This window comes from Lotus japonicus, chromosome 1, assembly GCF_012489685.1.
Source record: "Lotus japonicus ecotype B-129 chromosome 1, LjGifu_v1.2".
In the NCBI taxonomy this organism is placed as follows: domain Eukaryota; kingdom Viridiplantae; phylum Streptophyta; class Magnoliopsida; order Fabales; family Fabaceae; genus Lotus; species Lotus japonicus.
Window position 1 is genome coordinate 104,201,604 of NC_080041.1, and position 19,511 is coordinate 104,221,114.

The window sequence follows — 19,511 nt, forward strand, 5'->3', positions numbered from 1 at the left end:
GTTACATGTTACATACACGTTGAGAGAGAGAGAGAGAGAGAGAGAATGTGTGTGTAAAATGAAATGAAATTAGGGATTTGAGAAATCACAAAGCAGAGAGAGTAGTGTCTCCCTCTCCCGTCGCGTGTCTCAGCCATGTGGGCAATCCCAGAACCAAAACGACTTCATTATTTCAATTGCACAACTAGGTATGCGCCTAATCATTTTTTTCCTTTTTTATTATAGCTATGCCTATATGCATGTTCAATCTGGTACAAACCTGGTACGCTAGCCTGCATAATCTGTCTGGAAAGTGTTGAACAAGTTGCTACTTTTCATGCTCTTTATTAATATAATCAACTATGTAATCAATCTGTTGCTTCAGAGTTGTGTACTACTCCCTCCGTCCATAATTATAAGCTAAAGTTGTAAAAATCACGCTTATTAAGAAAGTCTTAATTAATGCATTGGTTTTCAAAAAAAAGGTACAACTTTCCATGTCTACCCCTATTTAAGATAGCACTTTTTAATCATTATACTACTAATAGTGCTCCATTAACAATAAATGCAAGGATAAATATGGAAAGAAATATTAGCTTTTACAACTTTAGCTTATATTTAGTGACAAAACAAAAGTCTCAACTTTAGCTTATAATTAGGGACGGAGGGAGTAAAAGTTAATCTTGGATTTAATCATTTGTGGGTTATTTGGTTTGAGTATGTGCTTTCTCGGTTTCTCCTCATGTGATTTGGGTTGGATACTTGTATTAGCCTTGATGAGGCATAAGTGTGCTTTCTACTGACAAAATTATCTATCCATTGACAATATTTTCAGCTCTATCTACTACTACAAAATTAACAACCAACGTCCAAGAAGGACCATAGAGAGACTAAATCTCTCTTCCATTCTCCCGCATGATTTGATCGTTCAAATTCTGCTGAGGTTACCGGTGAGATCTCTGCTTCGTTTCAAATCGGTGTGTAAGCCCTGACTCTCTCTCATTTCCGATCCCCAATTTGGTAAATCTCACTATGACCTAGCAGCTGCACCCACCCACCAATGTCTGGCAAAACGTAATGATTCTGAAATTGAGTCCCTAGATGTAGATGCAGCATCACTTCACAATTATGAGTCTTCTGTAGTAAACCTCAGATATCCGCTTTCATCACCCCCTCGCAAGAACAACCCTGTTGAGTTCTTGGGTTCTTGTAGAGGGTTTATAGTTGTAGCCTATGGACGGGGTAATGTCATTGTATGGAATCCATCAACCGGTGTCCATAGAAGAATTGCAGGCAACCTTAAATGGATGAAGTATCACTTTTTAAATGGTTTTGGGTATGACACATCAACGGATGACTACTTGCTTGTTCGTATAGAATTGATTCTTTGGGAAGACTATGTTTATAGTCAACAAGATCCAGACATTATAGCTAATCATCCTACTTGCATTCGCCTTTTTTCCATGAAAACAAATTCCTGGTTTTACCCAGAGGGTACTTATGCTCAATATGCGGATCTGGGTCTTTGTGAATTCAAAGTTGGGTCCTTCTTGAACGAGGCTCTATATTGGTTGGTTATCTCTGTTGAAACCAGTAATCATGCAATCATTGCCTTTGATTTGGTAGAAAGGAGTTTGTCAGAGATTCCATTGTCTCAAAGTTTAGCCAGAGAATTAAAATGTAGAGAGTATCATTTGCGGGTCATGGGAGAATGTCTCAACCTATGTTGCCCAGGTGATCAATATGACGTGGCTTCAATGGCTGAGATTTGGATGATGAAAAAATATAAAGTGCAGTCATCTTGGACTAAGTTATTTGTTTTTTCTACTTGTAACATTCCCCACAACAGGTTTTTTCCAATATGTTTCACCAAACATGGTGAAATTTTTGGATCAAACGGCTCTACAAGCTTAATGATAGTTAATGACAAAGGAAAGCTGCTTGATGAATGCACATTTGATACGGATAGAGGGGATTTACTTCATTGTGGTATGTATAGAGAGAGTTTACTATCACTCCCTAATGAATTAGAGGAAACAAGTGAAGATGGACTAGCTGACGAGTTCCTTGGAGGAGACAAGTGAAGATGACCAATGGTATCTGAAAATAAGAATTAATGTATGTTATTCTTCAATCCTTTTCACCATTTTATTACTATCTATCATGCATAGTGAAAAATGAGAAGTCATATGTAGAACACATGATACAAGAAGATGATTCCTTAATCTATCTTGTACTTTCTCCGTCTTAAGTGATTATATTTCTTTCTAAAAAAAAGTGACTTCTGAAATTGCAAGAAAAGAGGAGTCTTGGTGGTGGACGGAGTTTACTATTGATAGGAAAAACATTTGATGTCGCCTTTTCTTAGAATAATCGAAGACAATTTTGTTTAAATTATATAAGGGAAACTACTAAAGCCTGGGGTGAAATAACAGTTCCCTGACTAAGATCCTATAGAATTTATAATATAGTGACATTTAAAATACGCTCATATTTTCTAGCAGGCCATGAAGGGTGCAAGAGTGATCTACAGTTATGCTTGATGTCTTGGCTTGCCTTAAAATGATGATCGTGCAAGAGGAGAGCCTAGAATTTGGAAGAGAATGTTATTTACACAATGTTAAATCATCTCGCTTTAGTAGTGTTTGCTTTCTCATGGTTTCAGTAAGTTGGAGTCAAGGTTGGCTTTTGAACTTAATTAGTATGAGTTATGATACCCTAGCTGGAGTTTGGGCATGCTATTTAGCATCTTTATCTTTTCTCCTCTTAATATTGTTAGTGTAGTTGTTGTTTGTTTCTGTTATCATTTACTTGGTTTTCAGGTTCAATCTCTACTTATTTATACTGTATTTTGGTACCTCTTTGGCAAGGTATTGTGCTGTTACTTATTTTAAGTTGAAGTTATGGTGATAATGCCAATCTTAATCATCTCACATGTGGTCAGTTGTACCGCATTCATACTGCCCAATTGGTGGCTGCAATATTCATTTTTTTTGTCAATCAGAAGGTTGTCTATTATATTGAATTATCGCCGCCATATTCATTTTTTCTGCTTCCGTCCCAGCACTGATGGGTAGCTTTTGTCTAAGGTGAATAATTTTATGTTTTAGAGACGTTGCAGATATAGCTGGCTCATGGCTGAAAATAACTTTGTGCGATTTGGCTTAGTTCTGATATTGTTGTGTGCACGTGGTGTTTTGTTGCTTGAACTCATAGCAGACCAAATATAGGGGCTTCGAACCCCCTGTATTTCTCCTGCAGGTCGTCAAAAATACCTCACTAGTTTGTGACCCATCTATTACTGGTCTTTCAAATCACCAGCAAACTACATCCTTCGCATGTCACTGCAAAAAATGTAGGGACGAGACATGTGATTAACATGCTCTTGAATCAGACTTAAATTTATTCATAGTGACAGGTATTGGACGTCACAATTTATATGATAGTAAATTCAAAATTTACACTTCACCTCATTGATATCAAGTAACATTACTAAAAAAGTATATTATGACAGAAACATTGACATATATAAATACGTAGCTAATACTTACAAATTTAACTATGAATTCTAGTCAAAATATCATAAAATATATTTTTAATGCTTAACTTTCTAGACCAAAAAAATGCTTAACTTCAGCAGTGATGGAAAATCCATCACTAAAATATTCATCATTAATTTCTACACCAATATTTTAGTACTTATTTAATTATGAATTTTGTGTTATACTTTTTCTTCACTATATATGTTCATCAGTAACTCGTCACAAAATATGAATTATAATTTAATACATATCAGTGACAGAGGTTTTGCATTAGATTTCTACTGTTAAAATTGTGACGCACCAATACCTGTCACTAACATGCTCTTGAATTTAAATTATTTATTTCGTATACTACTTAAAAATAGCAAATTTCCTACTGATTTATTGCCAAAAAATTTCATTACATTTTTCATAAAATGTTTCTATATATTTTTTTATATAAATTAAATAATTAATTTAAATTTGGTGAAAAAAAAATGAATCTTAAATTTTTTACTATAAAGTATACTATATATATATATATATATATATATATATATATATATATATATTCATTCTTCATTTCATCTATCACAAAATTCGTAACTAAATGAGTAGCTAAAACATGAGTGGGAAAATTATTGCTGAATATTTTAGTGAAAAAAAATATGTCACTTAATCTAATGTTTAGTATTAAAAAAATAATATATGATTTTTTTCACAAGATTTTGTAGCTAAATTGTATTAGCTACAGATTCATATCCGCCACAATTTTTTTGAGTCATGCTAAAGTGTAATATTTGTGTAAATTTTAAGCTTGATGTTATATAGGGAAACCTACTGTAGTTGAGTGTGATTTATCCTAATAAAAATTATGAGTTTATCAAATTAGTCTATGAATTTGTTATTCGGTACAAAATCCGTCCCTAATTGGAAAATAAGCAACAAAATACGTGTGTGATTAGGGAAATTATGGTTTTGGTTCTTGTCGGAGGATAAAGCTTTAACGATATTGCCTAGTAGCATGTCAAGGCTGGCGTGACATTATCCACATCATTTTCACTTAAAAGTTTATTTCCACCCGCATTACTAATAATTATTAGGCTTAAAAGCATTTCTAGCCCCTGATGTATCAAGTTTGTGCAAAAGACACCCCCACTCTATTTTTGTCTATGTTTGTACCCTCAATGATTCTGAAAAGTATAGAAAGTATCCCTCCGTCAGTTTGACGTTAGAAAACTAACAGAGGGGTAGACATGGCTTTTCTTTTTATTTTTTCCAATTGCCACGTGGGATTATAAGAAAAAAAATTCAAAACCAAGAAACCTATCATCTTCATCTCTTCTATGATCTTCATCTTCTTCTCCATTGTATACAACAAAAAAATCCAGAAAAAAAAAACTTGAAAATAAAAATTCATCCTTTTTTCTTTTTCTTGGGGAAGAAAAGATTTTCCTCAACAAGTAATTTACTTGAGAAATTAGTTTTAAAAAAAAAAAACTTTAGAAATTGAAAATTGAAACCCTAAAGTCCCAAACCCAACTACATCAAGTCATCAACCCCCATTAACTTCATCTTTGCAAACCAACGGTCAGATGAGAAGCCACTAAAAGTCCCTTTGTTGTCGCCGCCGTCATTCTGCCGCCGACTGTTGTCTCTGGTCGTGTTCTCCGGCGACCTCCTTTTTCAGAAAGGAAGGTACTTTCTTGAAGATCTATGTCCCCTCTCTATGAATCTGAGTCCAGAACAAAGAAAGGAGTCGTTGGACACCCTCGCATGCATCTCAGATACAGATCCGAGTTCCACCGCCACACTTCTCTATGACTGCACCCTCCTCGGATCCAGCCCTCTATTCCACCGCCGAAGAAGCCGTTGAACGCCCTCTCCTCTCTTCACGTTCACCCATCAACCTCTCTTTTCGGATCTGGGTTCATCTCAAATTTCTTGGTTATGTCACAAATTTCTGAGTTTTCAAATTTGGAAGCGGAACTGAAGAAGAGGGAGGAGAACAGAGAAGAGATTTTGACAAAGAAAAGTAGAATATTTTGGGACCGGTGGTTTTGCCATTGAGTATGATGGGTTAAAACCACATTAGAGTATGATGGCTTTTCCTGCCACACATTTTTTTGCACGAGCTTTTCCCCTTCATAGTGCACCTTGTAGCTTATTTTTGTCTTTACCTTCTGATTTCTTGATAACCGGTTACATTTAAATATGTTACGAAATCATATTATGCATTCTTGTGTATGGATTTTGATTTCGTTACCTTTGTTAAAGAATTTTTGGATCTGCTTATGAAATTTGTGGTATACATGTGATATGATGGAAAAAAATTGGATTTGCTCGTGAGTTTCTGGAATTTTAGATGAAGATGATGAAGAAGATAAATATTTGTCACTTACAGACTTTTAGTGGCTTCTCATCTGACCGTTAGAGGAGTTTCTGGGTTTTGGGGTTTCTTCTCTTTTGGGTTTTATGGGTGTTTTTGAGTATTTTTGTTAAGTTTCTTTTAAGCTGAGGCTTTTGGCTTGAGATTTGTCAAGGTTCTATCTATGTAATTTTGCTAGTTTTTTGGATAATGGGTTCCGGTGGTTTTGGGTGTTCATGGATTTGTTGGGTTTTTATTTTTTCTGGGTTTTTGTTGTTGTATACCATGGACATGAAGATGAAGATCATAGGGGAAGAGATGAAGATGATAGGTTTTTGAGTTTTGAATTTTTTTTGTTTTTATAATACACGTGGCAATTGAGAAAAATAAAAAGAAAAGCCACGTCAGCCCCTCTGTTAGTTTTCTAACGTCAAACTGACGGAGGGGTACTTTCTATACTTTTCAGAATCATTGAGGGTACAAATATATACAAAAATAGAGTGGGGCGTCTTTTGCACAAACATGATACATCAGGGGGCAAGAAATGCTTTTAAGCCTAATTATTAATTGAATTTTAAAAAATAAAAAATCTTGATTTAAAGATGACTTTCCAACACGTTTGGAAAGTACAGAATATCCAAATATTCAATATAGCACAATGAACTTAACATTAAAATACATAAAGTTGACTTTTATAAAAAAAAAAAATTGATGTTTCTCTTCTCAGCTCAATCATCATCATACAATTACAACTCCAAATCCAATTCCCGTGTAGTCGTGTACCCTGGCAAAGCTCTTGATTTCTGGTGCTTCTTCTCTCTCTTTCCCCTTCCGGGTATTCTTACTATAACTTTCTCACTGCAAAATTTTCATAATTATACACACTTTCCATGTGAATTGTGTTCTATTCTGACTCAAATATTGCTTTTTAAGTATCAGATTTTTGTTTTCAAACTTGATCTTTTTTCTTTCCATTCATTTTTGTTTGAATTATTTTTGGGTTGTTTCTGAATCTGATCATGAGATTCGTTTTTACAAACAAGAGTTGCTGATATTTTCTCTCATGTTAGATCATTCAGAATTTGGTGTTGGCTCTATGGTAGATTGGTAGTCATAATTGATGTTGGTATATCTGCCTTTGTATATTAACCTCTATACAAATTGATAGGTGGAGATTTTATTGTCTTTGATCTTTTTATCTATTCACATTACGAAGTGGGACTTTGGAAACATCTCTCACCTTTATTAGTTCAGTCTTAATTTTTTAACAAAGTATACATGTGTGAAATTTGGGGTAACAGTTCAAAAGAAAAGATAGAACTATCTAGTGAGGAGGAGATATGAATGATGTGAACCAAAATGGGGCAGCCGCCCCAAGAGAAAAAACTTCCTTAATAGAATGATATTCAAATGATTTATTTGCTCATCTAAATTTTTTTACTACATACTTGAATTAATCATTCTTAATTTTACTTAATGTGCTAAATAATTTATTCATGTTTTAGAGAAATTGCAGATACAGCAGGATCATGGCTGAAAAGAAACTTGTAAGAATTGATATTAGTTCCGATACTGTGTGCCCATGGTGCTTTGTTGGAAAAAAAAATCTAGACAAAGCAATAGCTGCCTCTAAGGATAAATACAACTTTGAGGTATACTCTCTTTCTTCTTCGTGTATCTGTGTGTAACTTGGGGCCCAAATATGTCTGGAATTTGCTGTGCTCATTTTCTGTTTAACTGAATTAACAGATAAAATGGCATCCCTTCCAACTCCAACCGGATGCCCCTAAAGAAGGCGTTGACAAGAGGGAGTATTACAGGAAAAAGTTTGGACCCCAATCCGAAAGGATGGAAGCACGGATGTTGGAGGTTTTTATTATGTTAATCACACTTGGAATCACATTCGTTATCATCACTGGTTGTATTATCTATATTTCATCCCAGCAGTGATTTTTGAGAAAATCATGTTGTGAATTTGTTATTTGGCAGGTCTTCAGGACTATCGGTTTGGAATATAGTTTGTCCGGACTCACGTAAGATTAAGAGCGATTTTACAATTCACCAATGAGCTAGAGTTTCCTAATCATCAATGAACCACTTCAAACGTGGAGTTGTCTAACTGAGATTCAACTAACATGGTTTTAATTATCCACAGGGGAAACACTATGGACAGCCACAGGCTTATATATTTTTCTCAACAGCAAGGCCTTGACAAGCAACATGATCTAGTTGAAGAACTTTGCCTTGGCTATTTCACACAGGGAAAATACATTGGTGATCAGTGAGTACCTTTTTTTTATTTGGGGGAAGAGGGGAGGATTCTCTGTTTAGTGGTTTTTAATTTTAATTTTTGTTAGTAATATCTTTGGTTGGGTGCTCAATTGACACTTTATTGCTTTAAGGCCTTGGAAACTACTTAATAGGGTTATTTTGGATTCTCCTTTGAAGCGCTATCCATTTGTACGGATTTTAGCAGTTAACTTGTTTTGCTACTGCTTGGGGAATATCAAAACTACAAAATGATTTTGTCAGTGGAGTTTCTTTTAAATATTAAGGTTCATGTGCTGTGTACAATGAATCAAAAGACAAATGAAGTGGAACCGAGTGTTCAATATAAATAAACAAAGGAAATATTGGCCATAGAAAATGGGATGATGATGGGTGGTCATTTGTGGTAGGATTTAGCCAATAATATTCTTGTGCAGGACATTTTTTTTCCAAATTGACAGGCACTGTCATGTTCAATTTTGAATGCAGTAAGTTTCTTCTGGAATCTGCTGCGAAGGTTGGTATCGAAGGGGCAGAAGAGTTTCTTACCAACCCCAACAATGGGCTGAAGGAGGTATTTCAAAGATATATGTGGAAACAACTTCTGTATGCTGTATTTAAATTCAAATGATGGCTAAAACACGCTCTATAGTTTGAGATTTCAAATGTTAGGTATTTAGGTGTACTAAGTTTTAACTTCCAAATGAATTCTTTATTCTTCTCATTCTATTTTAACATCCAAGTGGTACCATATCAACGAGTGGTTGGTTCAGGTGGTACCTGCTTGATCTCTCTTAAACAAAGTCTTAGTTTTGAGTCCTGTGAATCAAATCGACCCCGTTGGGAGAGCTGGTTTCACTATCTTGGATGTTCCCGGATCAAACATGGTTGCCTCCTGTGGAGGATACCTGTGGTGCACAAAAAAAAAAAGTCGTAGAATGATCTTTTAAGTTGTGAGACATTCACACACTCAAAAATATCAGTCGTGTAGCCATAACAAATTGATTTTGATGTTCAGTTTAGCAATTGATTCAGATTACATCAATGATTGTTCTTGCTTTCCATGACTCTACCTAGGTGGAGGAGGAGCTCAAAACATACTCAGGAAACATTACAGGTGTTCCATATTATGTGGTGAGTTTATATATTTAAACCCTTTTCTTTTTTTCAGATTCATAATGATGAGCAACCAAGCATATTTACTCATTGAATCACTTGGCAGATTAATGGGAATCACAAGCTGAGTGGTGGACAACCCCTTGAAGTCTTCTTGAGAGCTTTCCAAGCTGCTACAAGTTGAATTTCAGCTCCCTCCCAAAAATTTATAGTGCCTCTATTACAATACCAGGATGAATATGATACCTTGGATGGATATAACTCATATAAGAAGTTGATTCTCCATATTGGTGCTGTGTAAACCTCTATTAAGATTAAGTTGTGAGACAATGTTCAAACCTTCTACATTGTATATCTCCATTGTTCTTTTTTCTGGCAGGCTTCACAGATATAATAATAGTAATAAATCCAGTGATTCTGGCTGTGTTTGTGTCACAGTTGTTCCAAAGTACTCAATTCGTGAAGCTCAAGAGATGGTTTCACGTTATTGTAACGCTAAATAATATGAATTGAATGTTTATCTAAACACTCTTTGTGAATGGTCTTTGGTCTTTTATCATTATTTTAGAAGAATTATGTTCATGTTTTTATCTTGAAGTACATCGTGTAAAGGTCTTTTAGACTAGTGTAATGGACATCCAAACATTTTATTGGGATAAAATTGAGGTTTCTTAGCCAAAAGGTATTTTGGAGTTTTAGAAATTAAGGGGTGTAATTTGGGGTGAGGGGTGGGAATAACTACTCCCTTGGAGAATACTAGAATAGAATGTTAAGGATTTAAGATAGCCTTTACATTTTTTGTTTAAAAAATAAGAATTGCCCTGATTTATAATGATTTACATCATCGAACTCAGCCTTTTAAAATTAAACCGAACTAACTATATGGAATAATCCGTTTATCGTTGAAGCTAAGGCCCTCCGCGACAGTTTGCAGCTCGTCTGGAACCTTGGAGTGAGGAAGCTTCTCTGCGAATCTGATTGTAAAGACCTCATTAACGTTCTCACAGATGGGAACCGGGTGCTGCTCTGTGATCAAACTGAGCTCCTCCGAGAGATCAGCGATTTGAGGAATCGTCAATGGCAGGTGCTCTTTAGTTGGGTTACGCGTGAGAACAACAGGGCAGCTGATTGGCTGGCGAAGCAGAGTTGCCATGGCCGGGTGGTTGATTGTATCACGGTGAATTCCCCTGAGCCAGAGCTTCAAGTCATTATCCTGAAAGATGCTTTAGGCATCCCTTAGTTTTGTTTTGTTTCTTGTCATTTTCCGATGTATAAAAAAAATAAACCTAACTGTACAAACCAGAATATTTGTATATTGGTTTTATTAAAGTATTCTCACAACTAGCAGCTATGGGACTAATCATGTCGAGACTCAAATATCACAAACTAGAATATTATTTGACAAGCTGATGCAAAAGAGAAGAAAAATTATTGAAATAAAAATCGAAAGTTAACTCTTGACTCCCTTATTTTTTCAAGAAAAGGATTACGACAAGTTGATAACTCTACTAGTACATTGGTTCAAATTCACTATTCAGAAAGAATTTGTGTACATAAATATGAAAGTTTTCAAATTTGATTTCGCATAATATTTAGTTTATTTTAAAAATTATTAATCTTAGGGATCAACTACTTATCCAATGCACTTAATTGGGTTTGGTTAAAATTTACACCTTTCGATTCCTTCTTTTGTTTGGTTTAGCACTCAAATTCCATTTAAATCGTTTGGCCTGAGAGACCCCTATGCTGTCATTGTCTAAGGGTAAAAAATTAACAACAAAAACACTGATAATTCAACCAAAAAATGGGGGGAATCCGTCTAATTGCCAGCCAAACTGTTGAAAGTTTAAACCATGACAATTTCCATCTACAATTTCATTTTCTTTTGTCCATGGAAGTTTGGGAAAGAAGAAAGGTATAAATGTAAAAACAACCCGGATGAGATTGAACTTACAATAAAAATGGTTAATAAAACTTGCATATATTTACTATACAAGATAAGTGCTTAATTTGAAGTATTCACAACCACTATACTTGTATTTTCCCTTTCCTCTGTTGCTGTGGCTTCATCCACGACTAAAAACCTTCCCATCAAGATTAAGTCGTCTCATCGAAGTCCATCACCTGCACCAAAACAAAACAAAAATAGTAAGTAACATGATTTATTAAACTCCAACTTTCAGTGCAACATTTAGCTAATCAACCTCGAATGCACACTTTGGGTGCATTTGGATAAACGCTTTAATTAAGTGCTTATGACAATAAGTGCTGTCGAATAATATCGAAAAAGCGCATTATTCGTAAGCTAATTCGATAAGCTTATTGAAATAGAACAATTCAGACATGCGAATTGACAAACGTGCAACGTTTCACATGTGAAGAATCTGAATGCAAGATGTATGGAAGTTATTGTCAGCTAAATTAATCAGAATCATTGAATCAAGTTCAACTGCAGCCCTAATTTATGTATGTTTTCAAGCCTTTCAATTCCCAATGAGTAGGTACAAATTTACTTCTCTAATCTCTTCCACTTCATCGGTTAGTAGACCATTCCAATAAGTTGCAGCAACTTGCAGTCAAGAACAAGGGCTTGCAGGCAGATGATTTTTCTCTTTAAAATCAAATATAATCTGCTAACACCTCTCTAGTCAACAAAATCAAGAACATGGCTCTGAAAAAAGCCTCAAAAATCATGGGGTGGTATTTTCTGCTAGCCAACAGAACAAACTTATCATCTGCAACGAAATTAATGTTCAAAAAAAAGAGTTTTGTGATGGAATTGAAATATAAATCAAATTTAAGTGAAAAACTCATGTGTAATTTGATTTATATTTCAATTCCACCACAAAGCTCTTTTTTTAAACAGGGAATGCATATAGAGGATTACTCTTTGTGTGAAATTCATATGGGGCCAACAAAATCACGGGGTCCCACATCTTGTTTAGTGCATGAAATGCTTATCACAAAATCGCTAATTAGATATAATACTAATTATCCTAACTACTCTGAATCACGTGGTCGGTTTACTGGTTAATAGGGTTCTTAGACCATTGGATTGTTCGTCTGGTAAGTTCTAATTGCGGAAAGAAAGAATTAAGTAAATATCAAGTAAATGTTACCTTCCCACAAACTGGACAGCTGTCACTCCTCTCCATCCATTCATATATGCAACCGAGATGATAATGATGAGAGCATTTTGTCATTATCCTTGGATTCTCTTCAGTGTATTCTGCGAGCATAAATAGTTGCGGAAATATAAGAATCTGACAAAAGGCCCTGTTCTCATAATAGTATTAGTATGCTAATATATCCTAACTTCTAAACCAATGGTGCATCAATATTATTAAGTTATGGTTATCTACCTCTGAGATCAACTAATAGAAGAGCATAAGGAAACCATTTAGCGAGTCACAGTTTATTTTCTCTACTTATTCAAATATAACACTAAAAAAAGATACAATACAAGTCAAGATGTATCAAAAAGCACCACACAGACCAAAATTTCATTCAAAATTGAGTTCCAGCATCACGAGGCCGTCTAATCAAAATTTGAGTATGAAGTTAAAAATATATATACCTTCAAGACAAGTTGGACAGACATCCTCGTCTTCCGATGAGGATCCATAGACAAGTGCAGCTCCAGTTACAAGTTTTGCAGATGAAAGTCTGACTGAGGACTTAGAACGGTACTCCTTTGATCCATCATCACCCGTACATCCATACCGCTTATCACCCGAACTTAACGATTCTGGCTCCACATCCACATCACCTCTTAGAGGTTCTGACTCCTCATTCAAATGACTTGAACCCTTGTCACGTCTCGAAACTAGCCCATCCTGCTGTGAGCGGAAATACCTGGGGTCGACATCATAAGGCAAGGGCCGTGGAGGAGAACGGTACATGTCAGATAGAGAATTATCAAGTGATGCTGTAGAAGTCATAGCCGCTGCCCCCTGTATAGATCCAGGAACTGAATGCACTTCCCCTCTATGGAATATTGATCTACCCTGAAATTTGAGGTAGATTGGACAGGGTTATATTACAGTATAGATAAAGCTCTGGTCAATAACAACTTATCAAGACACATCATCATGAAAATTGGATTTAGGACTAAAATATTCTTCAAATTGTTTTGAATATTAATGTAACTGGTACTCAATGCAGCAAAGCTTTGATACCATGTAAGCTTAATCTGCTGGGTAAAGGATTTTATATATTCTAACATGCCCCCTCACGCAAGAGCCCTTTGGGCTTGAAGCATGGACAAATGCACAGGCCCACTTGCCATGTACTGAAATTCAACTTTTTTTTTATCAGATAACAGGGGCAACAGGGATCGAACTGCTTAGTCATAGAGACTTCTAAATTTTATACCATGTCTTGAACCAACTACCCGAAAAGCTGAAGTTGTTGGGTAAATGACACATGAATGGTTTTATATTATATTTCTAACACGGAAGAGAGTTTAGAATTAGATACTTACAACATTCCTGAAATTCTGCAGGAAGCAACGGAGACACCTGCAGTTCCTATTATATACATGATTATTTGGATTCACATAATCTTCCAAGTCATTCACACCCAGACAAGAACAAAAAGAACCCATGTTTCAGCTTAAATATCTCTCCCTGTGCTCAACTCAACAGATCACCAAAATATTGATGGTGCTACATGCAGGCTCCCCAACAGCACTCACCGATGACTATGCTTTGGTGAGTAAATAAAGGAGAGAGGATTCTAAGCTTGCAGAAGTCTAATTGCCCCCACAAACCAGTACCCTCCCTCTTCTGTTCAGATGATCTGCTATATGAATAAGAAGACTCTGATTCTCTTGTTCACCTGTAAAATACACCAAAATTGCATATTAGATATCACTGAAAACAATTGTAAAGTTGAACTAGAAACTGTCACTCATGCAATTTCATTTCACCAATCAAAATAGCACATTTTTTTTCCTACAGGTATGAATTAAGCAATGCAACTAATGCCAATGCTCCAAATTCAAAGCAGCATGTAAACAGAACATAATTCCCAAACCAAAACTCTAAAAATAAGATCAAAACACTGTTTCAAGGGTTTGCAATATAATCAGTTTACATTGTTCCTTCAAACTAATGGAACAATCGATTATTAACTTCACTGGCAAGCTATGTCAGTACATCAATCAGCAGAATGATCAATCACAATCACCATTTGTAGACAAATAACCCATAAACATAAAACCAAACCACATCCTCCCTCCGAGGAATTGAAACCTTAAAGAATCAAAAAGACAAAATCACACGGTGATCATGTAAGTGCTGCTGATAAAACACCAGAACTTTCAATAAAAGGAACAGAGGAAAAAAAATCAAAACCCCAAATTGAATACCCAGAAAAACAGAGATATAGCAAGTTACGATCATCAGATAAAAACGCAATCAAACGATGAAAAACTAAAAAGGGTAACTGAGAAAAAGGAAAAAGATTGAATTTTTTGAAAAAGGAAGCACCTGAAAGAGAGTTTTTTTTTGTTTGTTTGAATGATGTTGCTGCTGTTGTTGTTGTTGTTGTTGGAGAAAGAGAAGATAGAGAAAGGGATTAACAAAAAAATCAGGTTTTTTTTTCTAAAAAGAGGGTTTTGGATTTATTGAGATACTTGGTTGCTATGAATAAATTCACCAAATAAGAGGAAGCAATGAATCAAAGGTTAAGGCACTCCCTCTCTCGGTGGGGTGGGTGGAAGAATCTCTCTATTCTTTTTCTCAACTTTATGTTGATAACAATATTTAAATTCTAAGGACATTGACCTTCTTTTTAATTTGGTCCAATTGACCCTTAATTTATGTGCTTTAACGCATTCTATGAATTAATGCATAACGTCACCTTTAGCTTTGTCTATTGATATTTGAGAGTAAGTTGATAAGTTCAAAAAAAATAAATTAAGTTGATAATTATTTTATTGAGTAAAGTACACTCACCCCCTTAAGGTTTGTTAGAATTACACTCCACCCCATTCTTATCTAAAATCTACATCCCACCCCATTTTATATAGAGGCAAATTTAGTGACGAAAAATATTTTTCATTAATAATTAGTTATTATTTAAATTGTTAATCAATAATTTCAAAAAAAAAATCAATATAATCCAATAAATTTAAAAATGAAAACATCACAATCCTCCTCATTCTCTCAATCGCGTTTTTCCTCCGTAAGTTCATAATGCAAATTATGCAATAGCACACCTGCCCGATTTACAAACCATATCTCGAACATAGTGAAACATGCTTGTGTTTTCATATTTGGTAATAATTCAATTTTAATCAAAATAATCTCTTTATACCTCCAATTTTCAAAATTGGGTTGTGGGCCAAAAAAGCAACACAAATGGGTGAAGAAAATAGAGAAACAAAATTATGAAAATATGAAGTGGATCTGAGGTTATTAGAGCCCAACGAGGCGGTGGAGCATCGTTTTTAACAAAATCCAACAATATCTAAGACCAACAGAGCGTTCGCTCACAACTTAAAGGGGTGAAATTCACAAGAAGTAGTTGAACAAGTGGCTTTAGGGATGTGCGATTCACGTTCTGGGGTTCAGGTCGCAACAAAACTTTGAGGCATGGAGGTGCCATGGGGTTTCACATTGTGGGACAGTGGAGCCGTGTTAAAGGGAGTAAAGGCTTGGTGGTGGCCGTTTGTGGTGAGAAATATGATTTGGAGATAGATGGGACGTGGACTTAACAGACAGAGTGGATGGTTTTTTTAAATTTAATTCAGTAAAATTATTTTCATAAATTAATGTATGATAGTGTATATGCATTAAATTTATTTAAATTTTTACTAATTAGTAATTAGTTTTTAGTAGTGAGGAATTTGTTTTCGTCACTAAAATTTGCCTTTATAAAAAATGGGGTGGAGTGTAGATTTTTAAAAAGAATGGGGTGGAGTGTCATTCTTGCAAATCTTGAGGGGGGTGAGTGTATTTTACTCTATTTTATTTTATTTTTTTGAAAAGCAAAGAGTTGATGACTAGTTGATATCTAGTATTTCAAAATTTGAATTTTATATCTAAACTTGAAAACGAGAAGAAGAAGAGGAGGATTTTTTTTTTTTTAAGACAAGTGTCTTTCTTCGGAAGCAATCATGTTCGAGTTTGGAACATCTACATCATGGTGGGGCTAATTCTCCCAGCGGGAAAGCAGAGATTAATTATGTGCATATACTTTAATGTAGTGCACTTATAATGCTAATAATATTATTTTACTACTATGAAGAATAGATAATCACATGGTAGAAGTGTTCTGTTAAAAGAATATCATCATTAATATTGAATCATTTGTATTAATGTACGTCCCCGAAAGTTAGCTCAAGTGGTAAGAGTTATAAGACATAAGGGTTTGAGAGGATAAATGGTGATGAGTCCAACGTTTGAACCCTAAGGAGGACTAATTTACTAATATTGCTAACAACTGCCATTTACTTATGTGGATTTGATGGATCAGGGAAGGTGGAGGGCAGATTTAATTGACTTCGTGTTCCCTCCCTGTTCGATGGTGTGCTGATCAGCTTTTCTGGCCTGGAACTTTAGATGGTTGGTACTCCTCAAAATCAAGCTATGAATTCATTAGGAGGCATCGTAGCAGCGAGGCCTTGTGGCGTGCTTGCTCCGGCTACCTACCTGTTCGTGTGGTGCTTCATAGAAGATGAGTTCAGGTTGATCCTTCTTACCCTTGGTGCGGGAACGATGATGAAACAAAGTCTCATGTTCTTCTCAACTGCTCAGCGGTTACGCGCATTTGGTTCGCTGGCTTGGGCTTGCGTTTTTCTGGTTTGTTTCCATTCCATGAATTGGTTATGCAGGTTCTAGATGGAGTGGATGCGACGATGGTGGAGCGGTTTATCACTTTTTTTTGCGGTGTGGGAACAATGTAATGCTTGTGTTTTTTAGGGGCGAGAGCTTGATGTTGGGCATGTGCTAGCTCGGGTGGATGTGCTTCGTTCCTTGCCCCGATCGACGGTGGTGCCTCAGTTGGTAGGAGGACTCGATGACTTGGAGGAGACGCCAGATTGGGTTAAAGTTAATATTGATGCCTCGTTTTGTCGATCGGTTGTTGGGTTTGAGATGCTAGCTCGTGATGTTGATGGTGCAATTCTTGTCGTTGCCACTCTTTCTCCAGTTATGATGTCCTTTGCTGGTCTAACAGAGGCTCTTTGCTTGAGGTGGGCCATGCGTTTAGCTATTGATCTTGGTTTCCAGAGGGTGTGCTTTGAGACTGATTCTTTGCAGCTTTTCCAGTGGTGGAGGCGTCGCTTTAGAGGAAATTCTTATCTTGATTTAATTTCAGCAGATTTCCGCACTTTGGCTTTGGCTTTTTTACAGTTGGATGTTTATTTGTTCGTAGATCCGACAATTGTGTCGCAGACTTCTTGTTGGAATCAAGTGTTAGAGTCAAGTTCCACATCGAAGAAGTCAGGGTAAGAGGGGGAGTTTATAAGGAGATGGACTCATAAACCTAATGTCTTAAGGTTTTGGGTTAAGATGCAGTGTCCAAGATCTCCTTCGTGTCTCCCCTCGACCTTGACCCATGGGTCCTCGCCGTGACTCTCCCCAATAAGTGGTATCAGAGCCGATGGTTTGTGGGACCATGGTAACGGCTGGATAACTTCCGCAAAGGGGCCGATTGGTTAGTAACCATGGTAACGACCGGGTAACTTTTGCGGAGGGGCCGATGATTACTAACCATAGTGACGGCTGATAGCTTCCGCAGACGGGAGGACCATGGGTGTTGTGGTTGAGAGACTCACACTTGAGGGGACGATTGTTGGAATCAAGTGCTAGAGTCAAGTCTCACATCGGAGAAGTCAGGGTCAGAGGGAGAGTTTATAAGGAGATGGACCCATAAACCTAATGGCTTAAGGTTTTGGGTTAAGATGTGGCATCGATATCTCTTGGTGTCTTGCTCCTCGGCCCATGGGCTCCCCTGTCTCCCACAACAAGTGGTATCAGAGCCGATGGTTCGTGAGACCATGGTAACGACTCCTTGTGTCGAAAGACTTCCTAGTAGTGTGGCTAGGCGGCGGGTTCCATTGAGCAGCGAACGGCGGTACAAGGCTGGATAGCTTCCGCAAACGGGAGGACCATGGGTGATGTGGTTGAGGGACTCACACTCGATGGGAGATTGTTTGAATCAAGTGTTAGAGTCAAGTCTCACATCGAAGAAGTCAGGGTAAGAGGGGGAGTTTATAAGGAGATGGACCCATAAACCTAATGCATTAAGGTCGACACCACATCTTAACCTAAAACTCTCCCTCTGACCCTGACTTCTTCGATGTGGGACTTGACTTTAACACTTGATTCCAACACTTCTTGGCTAGGAATGCTTCCTCATTTATGGTTTGTAAAGAGGATGGATCTCCTGATCTTAATGCTTTTGTTCGTTCTGATACTTTGACTTCTATGTCAGCTTAATTAATATATTTGAATGACTTTAAAAAAAAGTATGGACTTAGTTTCTCCTCAAAATGAGGTTGGCTTAAGTTCTAAATCACTTAGTGTGTGTTTGGTTTCAAATCTGGAGAAGCCAAACATGGATCCAGAAATTCAAAAGCAACTATTTTTTGCTTCTATAAATGTGGATCGGGGTCAAACGTGGATCCTGAATGGGTTTTCCAAACACACACTTAGCCTGCAACAATAGTCCAAGTCCTGCGCAATGTGAGTTAATTCTATACAATGTTTTTTCTCAAGTTTAAAATTTAAGAACAATGGATGTCTTGAATTCCCCTTTAGAGATATGTAAGAGTGGATATCCATCCAACTCATTAAACACCCAATTAAAACCTTTCTTAAGGTTGCTTTTAAATAAAGTCTTTTCAAGTCCATTAAGTTTCAATTTAGAACTATATTTATCTTGAATTTTCTCATTAAAATTACACATTAGCGGGTATCAAACTTGTCATACACTTTGAAATAAAATTTTCTTAAGGTTACTTTTAAAAAATCCAGTCTCAAGTTCAAGAAGTATAAATGTCTTGAATTCTCTACATAAAGTTATGTAGCCTGTAGGAACAAGTATTGAGCCCATCAAGCACCCAAAACAAAACCCTCTTCAAGTAGTATCGAACTTGTCAGACACTCTAAAATAAAAAAATTTCTAAGGTTACTTTTCAAATATCTAGTCTCAAGTTTAAGAAGTATGTATGTATTAAATTTTCTACATAGAGTTATGTAGGAACAAGTATTGAGCCCCTGTCAAACACTCCAAAACAAAACCTTCTT

The 19,511-nt window shown here is 36.2% G+C and overlaps 3 protein-coding genes across 6 annotated transcripts; 2 read left to right on the top strand and 1 right to left on the bottom strand.

The window, feature by feature from the left end:
• The first annotated feature begins 46 nt into the window (after positions 1-46).
• LOC130728660 (F-box protein CPR1-like) lies at positions 47-2,653 on the top strand. Of its 2 annotated transcripts, XR_009015732.1 has the most exons (3): positions 47-188; positions 815-2,097; positions 2,484-2,653. XR_009015732.1 is itself a non-coding variant. In XM_057580188.1 (2 exons), the coding sequence occupies exon 1, from the start codon at positions 1,287-1,289 to the stop codon at positions 2,061-2,063; it is 777 nt and encodes a 258-aa protein (XP_057436171.1). In that variant the 5' UTR covers positions 657-1,286; the 3' UTR covers positions 2,064-2,097; positions 2,484-2,653. The 2 variants fall into 2 exon arrangements, 1 of the variants encoding a protein (XP_057436171.1); XM_057580188.1 differs by lacking the exon at positions 47-188 and having other exon boundaries at positions 657-2,097.
• A 3,881-nt stretch (positions 2,654-6,534) lies between these two features.
• LOC130728662 (uncharacterized) lies at positions 6,535-9,791 on the top strand. 3 transcript variants are annotated; one of them, XM_057580192.1, is made up of 8 exons: positions 6,535-6,674; positions 7,374-7,520; positions 7,618-7,737; positions 7,858-7,901; positions 8,024-8,149; positions 8,626-8,710; positions 9,214-9,270; positions 9,359-9,791. In XM_057580192.1, exons 2-8 carry the CDS (start codon positions 7,398-7,400, stop codon positions 9,434-9,436), a joined length of 633 nt encoding a protein of 210 aa, XP_057436175.1. In that variant the 5' UTR covers positions 6,535-6,674; positions 7,374-7,397; the 3' UTR covers positions 9,437-9,791. The 3 variants fall into 3 exon arrangements, with proteins under 3 accessions (XP_057436175.1, XP_057436173.1, XP_057436174.1); XM_057580190.1 differs by having other exon boundaries at positions 6,545-6,703; XM_057580191.1 differs by having other exon boundaries at positions 6,555-6,703; positions 7,385-7,520.
• A 1,231-nt stretch (positions 9,792-11,022) lies between these two features.
• LOC130728661 (E3 ubiquitin-protein ligase At3g02290-like) lies at positions 11,023-14,979 on the bottom strand. Its single transcript, XM_057580189.1, has 5 exons — positions 14,745-14,979; positions 13,736-14,091; positions 12,830-13,259; positions 12,372-12,481; positions 11,023-11,376 (listed from the first exon to the last, which is right to left on the bottom strand). The coding sequence occupies exons 2-5, from the start codon at positions 13,856-13,858 to the stop codon at positions 11,350-11,352; spliced, it is 690 nt and encodes a 229-aa protein (XP_057436172.1). The 5' UTR covers positions 13,859-14,091; positions 14,745-14,979; the 3' UTR covers positions 11,023-11,349.
• Between the last annotated feature and the right edge of the window lie 4,532 nt (positions 14,980-19,511).

Excerpts from the sequence above, each read along its gene's own strand:
- LOC130728662 (XM_057580192.1), top strand. The coding sequence starts at position 7,398 with ATGGCTGAAAAGAAACTTGTAAGAATTGATATTAGTTCCGATACTGTG. Across the intron at positions 8,150-8,625 it reads GGAAAATACATTGGTGATCA|TAAGTTTCTTCTGGAATCTG; the intron begins GTGAGTACCTTT and ends TTTTGAATGCAG. Across the intron at positions 9,271-9,358 it reads CAGGTGTTCCATATTATGTG|ATTAATGGGAATCACAAGCT; the intron begins GTGAGTTTATAT and ends ATCACTTGGCAG.
- LOC130728660 (XM_057580188.1), top strand. The coding sequence starts at position 1,287 with ATGAAGTATCACTTTTTAAATGGTTTTGGGTATGACACATCAACGGAT.
- LOC130728661 (XM_057580189.1), bottom strand. The coding sequence starts at position 13,858 with ATGGGTTCTTTTTGTTCTTGTCTGGGTGTGAATGACTTGGAAGATTAT. Across the intron at positions 13,260-13,735 it reads TGCAGAATTTCAGGAATGTT|GGTAGATCAATATTCCATAG; the intron begins GTAAGTATCTAA and ends CTCAAATTTCAG. Across the intron at positions 11,377-12,371 it reads GCTGTCCAGTTTGTGGGAAG|GTGATGGACTTCGATGAGAC; the intron begins GTAACATTTACT and ends GTTTTGGTGCAG.